The following is an 8,444-nucleotide window of genomic DNA, read 5'->3' on the forward strand; positions in this document are numbered from 1 at the left end:
GTTTTTATTAATGAGTTTAAGTCTTCCGCATTACTTTCTGTTGATATTATATTGAAATGTTAGGGTTTAGATTGGTTGGTTCGCTCACATAGGAGGGTAAGTGTGGGTGCCAGTCGCGGCTCGGTTTTGGATCGTGACATATAGGGGAGTCGAATTCAAATACATTAATTAAGTTTATGATAAAATGTATTTAATTCCTCAAAGTTTTCTTCCTCTTATTTCATGTAACTTAATCTTTTATTGTAAGTCATAATGATTCATATTATTATTGCAATTTCTTTTTTTTTTGGGGGGGACATTTTTTAAACTCTGTTAAAAATTCTAGCAAGGATGATTAAAAATTAATCTCCTCTTTTGTCCCTTTCTACTCACTTCTTCATATACTTTTTGAAAAAATTGCTTGTGGGTTGTGTCATACTTGATAGCACACTACAATAACATATGTGATAATTAATAGGAAATCAACGGCGAAGTTTGTTAAAAGAACCAAACATATTGCTTTCTTGCTTGCGGCAATTAGTATATTATTTTGATTCTTTTATCTTAGGTACAAATATTTTGTACGTCATTGCACTCACATCAGAATATTAGTGTAAAGACAATTAGTCCACTTCTTTATAGCAAGTTGACGAATTTGTCATATTTCTTCCTTTCTTCTTCTTGAGCATATTAAGAGATGAGCTTTTTTTGAAACTAACAGATGCCCAAAATACACTATAACAAAAATTATTTTTATCGGCAATAAATATGCACATTAAAGAAGAGCGTTAGTTCCTTAACTGATATTAATTAATTATCATTAGATTTAACGTTGATATAGACTTTAGAGACATTTATAGAGAAAACTAATTGCCTTTGAAAATACATCGCGGTAATTAAGCTATTATTTACTGTTAACAATCATTTTTGTTGTAATGATGATTCTTTCTTTCAATTAAAGTTGTGAACTGTAATCTTGGATACAGCCCGTCAGACTATCTTTTTTGAAAAATATGTTAAGCAACGTGTCTTTTTCTTCTTGATTTGTTAGGAAGTGAGATCGTCTTTATTATTATTTGTGGATATTTATGAGTTCAAGTGCTCACAAAATATGCAATGAAATTTAATATGTTATGTATCAAAATTTGGTTTAGAATATCCAGTTTCGAACTGTTCAATTCAAAGGCTACCTAATGTATGGTTCATCATTGCATTAATTCTTGTAACTGCATACTATAACATTAACAACAACAACAATGGTTCAATCCCAAATAAGTTGAGACCGGTGATATGAAGCCTAAGCAATAGGAATGACTATTCTGAGACAATGAAGAAAACCCATTATGATATTAACAATTTTAGGCTCATTTTTGATATATACATGATACGATGTAACAAACACAATAACAAGATCAATCCAAATCAAATTCAAACAATCGACAAGTCTATTTCACTAATTCGTAATTAAAATTAAAAAGAAATTTAAAAACTAAATGGCAATTGAAAAACATAAATAGAAGAAAGGGATGAGAAGAAGAAGTCATAGAGGTTTGAAGAACTACCTCTTAAATTTAACCGTTGCGAAAGTACCATCGAATTGGCCACATGACATGGTAACATTGTATGAGCGACCTCTGAATTCTCTATAGGGTTGGAGTTGTTCTTGTCCAAAGCAGAAACAATATCATGTTCAACGACCTCCTCTATCTCACACTTGTGCTTGAGCGTCAAAAGACTTTTGGGAGCAAGTCAACAAAGTAGTTTGAATGTTATCCAGGTGACGATGCATACATAAATTTACATTCACAGCAATAGATCAGTTAAAGAAGGCAATTCAAGTTCTAGAACAGTTTGCTGGAGGTAATGGCATACCAATTTATTAGTGAAATGCTTCCGGTAATAGAATTGCTTATTGCGATACAACCAATTAAACCAGGCGAGGTCTTCCCTGTCAAAATACAGGTAAGGAAGAGTAAACCACATATCCTTAGAAAAGCCAGTAAAATTGAAGTAGCGCTCTGCCTGATAAATCCATACGGTTGGGTCGGAAACACCGCTGAAGCGATCCAACACAGTTGCAGCTGGGGTATGGCAAGAAATTTTGAGGTAGTCTTAAACCATGGAGTACAAGCAATGAAAGCCCAATGCTACAAACCTAATAACAAGACCAATTCTTTCAAATTTAAATAATCGACAAGTCTATTTTGCTAACTCGTAATTGAAATTACAAAAGAATTTAAGAATTAAATGAAAATTGAAAAACATAAGTAGAAGAAAAGAGTGAAAGGGAATGAGAGGACTACATAATTTTCTCAACAGGTTGCATAAGTCCAATTTGCTCTCCCAAGTCGTATTTATCAATGCGGATCCCAAACATAGTCTCTTAATTTGTTGTTGGATTGTTTTGCCCATATTGATCCTGACACGTTCATAACATACGCATACTATAATTAAAAAAAAAATTATGGAGGTTCATAAGAAAGGAGTCGAACGTCCACAATTTAAATTTTGTTAATTATGTTTTTGTATAAATATGATGCTTTACTTGAGAGTATTGTCGTTCGAAACTTTTTAATCTATTCTTTAAGAGACAATATTATTCTTTATAACTTTTTAGAATTTATTTCGAATAAACATTTGACTTAGATAAAATATTTTTAATAATGCAATATATGTATCAACAATATAAATATTATCAAATAATCATACGTAAGGTTAATAAAATATTCAAACCTTACCTACTTTTAAATGAAAATAGTTGAACTTGGGTAGAGGGTAAGAATTTTGCATATAGAAAACAAATGTGGTGCAAGCTAGCAATGTGGGGTATGTCTGAAAAAAAAACTTTAACAGAAGAAAATAATTTAAAAAATGTTGAAAAAGAAGGAGAAGAAGTCCAAAAGCCAACAAAGACTAAGACAAGACAAGCACGTGACCTGCTAAAAAGCTTTTTTACTGGAGCAGTACACAATTTTTTCGTTTTAGATATGCTCTTCTTCTTTCTCAATTCTCATCAATCCAATGCAGTCCAATCACTCAATAAAAAGTTAACTTAGTAAAACCCAATTGCTTGTTTGTTTCTTTTCACATACACATATAATAAATAAAGGATTCTCTTTTTAAAAAAATCTGACCACATCTCTGTATGTGTGAGTTTTTGGCCTATGTTTTGGCTTTTTCTGTTGTGTTTGTATCTTTGTGGTATATATTACTTAAAAATAAAAATAGTAGAGGGAGAGGATGTTGATCTTGAAAGGATATGGTTTAGAGTTTCATTGAAGGAGAAAAATAGCTCAAACATAGAATTTGTTGGGATTAGTTCATATTCCAATATTATCAGATCTCAAGGTTACCACCTTAGTCTCTTTTCTTTATCAAGAAGATTCCCTTTTTATTCGTTCATTCTAATAACTAATAATAGATGGATGCCCATTTCTCATAATTGTGTAAAGATAGCATCTTTGGTGTTAGGAAAAAATATTGGAAGTTGAAAAAAGCAGGATTTGTGGTTGTTATTATTGAGTGAAAACAGCAACTATCTTTTTTTTCTTTTTAAGCAAATTGTTTCTGAGAGTGACCCTTTATGGATGAAGAAGTGGGTTTTGATGTAAAGAATGTATTCTTGTTGTCTTAATGTTTTATGGGGAGGTTTTGTTAGGCAAGTAATCCAATTTCTGACAAGATAAATTGTAGAAAAGTAGAGAATGGAGAGAAAGTGGTGTATGTTCTTGTATGTGGTAGCATTGATGGAGAGTTGTTATGCTTCTCTTTCCCCTACTGGTATCAACTATGAAGGTAAACATCTTCCCTACATCTCCTTTCTCTCTTAAGGGGTGAAAATCATCTTCATCTGTACATAATTATATGCAGTTGTTGCTTTGATTGAAATTAAGAAGGCCTTACATGATCCTTACAATGTTCTTGAGAATTGGGATGTCACTTCTGTTGACCCTTGCAGTTGGAGAATGGTTACATGTTCAAATGATGGTTATGTTTCTTCTCTGTAAGTAGTTGAGCTTCAGTTATTTTCACTCTAGATAATCGCTAGACCTAAAGTAAACTCTTTATTTCCCTTCATCAGTGGACTACCTAGTCAAAGTTTATCTGGAACCTTGTCACCTGGAATTGGAAACCTCACTAAATTGGAATCTATGTAAGTTCTTCACTGTATGTTTCTCTTACTACATTTGATTATATGTTTAGCTAAATAATACTATTCCCAATTTCATGTAGATTGCTGCAAAATAATGCTATTTATGGTTATATTCCTGATGTGGTTGGTAATTTAGAAAGTCTTCAGACACTTGATCTCTCCAACAACAAATTTGATGGGGAAATACCTGCTTCTTTCGGAGATCTCAATAATTTGAATTATTTGTGAGTTCAGGAAATTTTTCTTATTTTCACTGTTTCTTATCAAACTGAACTTGAATCTTATCATGTATCTTCGCTGTTGAGCAAGACAGACGATTAAACAACAATAGCCTCACAGGAACCATTCCTCAATCTCTCTCAAACATTGGAGGCCTCGCTCTCGTGTACGTCTCCATACCCTCGAAATTTGTTATGCTAATCCTTGAAAGACCAGTCTAAATTACTATAATGTTTTATTTCTTCCTCGTACATTTTACTGATTTAGCTGATCTTGATTGTAGGGATGTTTCTTTTAATAATCTAAGTGGTCCATTGCCCAAAATATCTGCAAGAGCTTTCAAGTGAGACCTTTTCTTCTTTCAATACATAATTTCTGCAGTTGAAGAAGTAATACTCAAAATTATTGAAATTGACTTGTTCATGGCTCTGTGTATATACTTTTCATTAACAATAATTATGTAGTTACTATATCTAGGATAATGGGAAGTATTTATTTTTGATATCTTTTATAGGAAGATATTTGATAGATCACTAAACCTTATTATATTGAATTTAAGTTTCTCATCATGATTTTCAGAGTTGTTGGAAATCCTTTGATTTGTGGCCAAAGTTCTGGGAACAATTGTTCAGCAGTCTATCCAGAACCGCTGTCCTTCCCGCCAGATAGTTTAGAAGGTCTGCATAACATCACTCACTTTCATTCACCTTCCGTTCCATTCATTTAAAAGTGGAAAACAATAAAAGACACAGGCGGTTCTGCTATCTCTATTGTTGAACTTGAATTGTCTGTTTTCTTCAATTTCATAGATCAAAGAGCAAGAAGTAAAAACCATCATGCGGCTGTTGCTTTTGGAGCAAGTTTTGGTGCTGCTTTCTTGGTTATAGTAGTCATATCACTGGTTCTTTGGTGGCGCTACCGACATAATCAGCAGATCTTCTTTGATGTCAATGGTTAGCTGATTTTCTTTTGCTTTTTATCCATTTAAGATAATTCAATTTCTTTGCTTTTTAGTTTTTCTATTTCTGATTCATTTGGAATATTACATTTCTTCTCGAATGTATTGAACTCCGTAGATTTGTCATTATTTGATTATTGTGTTTCAGAGTTTGGTGGCTTGTTGTTTAATTGGTTATCTTAGCTTCTTAATATACATATTTCAGTTAATCTGACAGAGAAAAGGTTTACATTGACATGTGATTGTAAATCTAGTAGTTTAGTATTATGAAGGACCAAAATTAGGAAGTAGTAGATAATTAACAGCAGTTCTACATCTACATGGAGAATATGTTGATTAAAATGCTATAATCCAGATCCTGGACAAGATAACTTCCCTGCTTTAGACCAGCTTAATTCATATCCTGACCAACCTTGTCAGGTGAAGTTTGAATCAATTGTTATTTGCTCCGTTTCGCTGATAAACTTATAGGGTGGTTGCTTCGTATGCATATTGTGAACAAATTTTGGGGACTTGTCACTACTCATTCTTTCTCATCCCTTTCCTTGAGCATTAGTATTTTTTGTCTGTCTGTCTGTCACCTGCTATTTCTACAGCTGTATCTGAGCAATGATATCTCAAATGCAGAACAATATGATCCAGAGGTATGCTTGGGTCACTTGAAAAGGTATGTCTTTAAGGAATTGCGAACTGCAACTGATCATTTCAGCTCAAAAAACATTTTGGGTAGCGGAGGATTTGGAGTTGTGTACAAGGGCCGCTTAAATAATGGAACTGTCGTGGCTGTCAAAAGATTAAAGGACTACAATGCTGTTGGTGGTGAAATCCAATTTCAGACAGAAGTTGAGTTGATTAGTTTGGCTGTCCATCGAAATCTTCTCCGTCTTTGGGGTTTTTGTTCAACTGAAAGTGAACGGCTTCTTGTTTACCCCTATATGCCAAATGGAAGTGTAGCAGCACGGTTAAAAGGTCAGCCTCTTTGCCCTGCATGTTTTGTTAGTAACAATTGCTATGCCTCCTAGCTTCAGATCATTCCTCCAACATATATGTTTTGTGAAGTTCGACCTTTTAGGAAGGTGTCTGTTAACTAATTGCATCTCTGGTTACCTTTCTTTTACATTTTTAGGTGCCTGGTCACACCTCTCTAACTCATTATGAGTTCACTAGAACATACTCTCTTAAAGCTGCACAATTTTTTATTACAGAAAGTGAGGCGTAACAGACTAACGTATTATCTTTACAAGAACGAATCTTGTGAAGAAATGGACATTGGATCTAATTCAAACTTAAAAAGTTAGCTCATGAGGTAAGTATTGCTCAAAGACCACAACCCATTCCTTCAACCTATGTGGGACTTTTTATAGATAGATGAGCTTAGCTGATCTTTAATCCCATACACTGTAAAGTGTAAATCAGTTTCCTTTCTCCGATATCAGAGTGTTACTAGGGCTTGAATACCAACAAACATAAATTGGATTCTTTTCCCTTAAGCTAGGACTTGATAATATTTGCTTTCTCTATCCAAGTTTTTAGAGAGGTTATCCTCTTCTCATTCTCTCAGTTTTATGCAATTTGGAGTATTGAAGGAAGAAAGTAAATTGACATCAAAACTTCACCATTGCACATGATAAAGCTTTTGAAAAAAGAAAGAAGTTTATTCATCTTATACAACAATTTGGTTCTAAAAAGCATAATGAGACTTGTCATAATTTATGGCTTAAGGAGATTAAAGTGGGTTTGAAACATTCACGTAGTCCATATTTTACCCATATTTATGAGATGGAATTCCAGTCTATCTTCCTTTAACCCTGAAAAGAACATATGCATCCCGAGCTTTTTACGTTATGCTTCAATAGAATGAATTATCTTACTTCAATTATAGATATCAAGCCTTTCAGCAGGTTAGTTCACAAATTCTTCTATTTCAATGAGAGACGTGTTTGGGCCTGCTTTGAAGACAGCCAGTAACTACTAGCACAAGATCCAGTATATGAAAAGGTTCCAAGCTTCAACCCACTGCTCAAGCAACTTGGTATCTATTTTTAACTCAATCCACCCAAATCGGTCCAATGCACCCATTTGCCACCACTATAACTGATACTATCCTTTATTTTTGGTACAAGCTTTTAATGTTTGACCCACCCATCCTATTTTGTGTCCCTTATCATATTTCTTCTTCTTGAAGTATATGGTTGGCCATCACAGTGATGCAGGCGAATATTGCCTTGTATTAACCATGTCTTTTGTGGTTGCTAAATTTGCAGATCATATCCATGGCAGGCCAGTTTTGGACTGGTCAAGGCGGAAAGGAATAGCAGTAGGTACAGCAAGAGGGCTAGTATATTTGCATGAACAATGTGACCCCAAAATTATCCATCGTGATGTGAAAGCAGCCAACATTCTGTTGGATGAGGAATTTGAAGCAGTTGTTGGAGATTTTGGGTTAGCAAAGCTCTTAGATCACCGGGATTCTCATGTAACGACTGCTGTGAGGGGCACAGTTGGTCACATTGCTCCAGAATATCTTTCAACGGGTCAATCGTCTGAAAAGACTGATGTGTTTGGTTTTGGTATCTTGCTTCTTGAGCTAATTACAGGTCAGAAGGCTGTGGAGTTTGGACGAGGGGCGAACCAGAAAGGTGTTATGCTTGATTGGGTAAAAAAACTTCATGTAGAGAAAAAGCTGAACCTTATGGTGGACAAAGATTTGAAGAACAACTTTGACGGGATTGAACTTGAAGAGATGGTTCAAGTTGCACTTCTGTGTACCCATTTTATTCCAACTTTTAGGCCAAAGATGTCGGAGGTATTAAGGATGTTGGAAGGAGATGGATTAGCTGAAAAATGGGAGGCTTCACAAAAAGTAGAGACTCCTACTCCTAGGTTCACAACATCTGAAAATACACCAAAAAGATATTCTGATTATATACAAGAATCATCACTAGTCGTCGAAGCAATGGAGCTTTCAGGACCTAGATGATGACATCTGCTTCTATTCTTGCCTTGAAAATCTGCCTCTGCCTGTATTATTAATCTGTAAAAAAGAAAAGGTCAACTCTCAATTTTGATAAAATAAAATGTGCCTTTTCATTTTCTCAATATATATATATATATATATATATATATTACTACAAC

General features: G+C 34.2%; 1 protein-coding gene and 1 long non-coding RNA gene across 2 annotated transcripts; one reads left to right on the forward strand and one right to left on the reverse strand.

The window, feature by feature from the left end:
- Window positions 1-1,302: 1,302 nt before the first annotated feature.
- On the reverse strand, window positions 1,303-2,444 carry LOC114076770. Its single transcript, XR_003577787.1, has 2 exons — window positions 2,283-2,444; window positions 1,303-2,134 (listed from the first exon to the last, which is right to left on the reverse strand). It is a non-coding gene; the product is annotated as an uncharacterized LOC114076770 (long non-coding RNA).
- Window positions 2,445-2,967: 523 nt separating this feature from the next.
- On the forward strand, window positions 2,968-8,408 carry LOC107017945 (protein NSP-INTERACTING KINASE 3-like). The gene is made up of 10 exons (XM_015218248.1): window positions 2,968-3,774; window positions 3,850-3,982; window positions 4,061-4,132; window positions 4,213-4,356; window positions 4,446-4,517; window positions 4,635-4,694; window positions 4,931-5,028; window positions 5,161-5,304; window positions 5,937-6,278; window positions 7,574-8,408. The coding sequence occupies exons 1-10, from the start codon at window positions 3,684-3,686 to the stop codon at window positions 8,287-8,289; spliced, it is 1,872 nt and encodes a 623-aa protein (XP_015073734.1). The 5' UTR covers window positions 2,968-3,683; the 3' UTR covers window positions 8,290-8,408.
- The last annotated feature ends 36 nt before the right edge of the window (window positions 8,409-8,444 follow it).

Source organism: Solanum pennellii, chromosome 4 (assembly GCF_001406875.1).
Source record: "Solanum pennellii chromosome 4, SPENNV200".
Lineage (NCBI taxonomy): Eukaryota > Viridiplantae > Streptophyta > Magnoliopsida > Solanales > Solanaceae > Solanum > Solanum pennellii.

Coding starts and splice junctions, on each gene's coding strand:
- LOC107017945 (XM_015218248.1), top strand. CDS start 3,684: ATGGAGAGAAAGTGGTGTATGTTCTTGTATGTGGTAGCATTGATGGAG. Junction 3,775..3,849: donor TACTGGTATCAACTATGAAG/GTAAACATCTTC, acceptor AATTATATGCAG/TTGTTGCTTTGATTGAAATT. Junction 4,695..4,930: donor ATATCTGCAAGAGCTTTCAA/GTGAGACCTTTT, acceptor CATGATTTTCAG/AGTTGTTGGAAATCCTTTGA.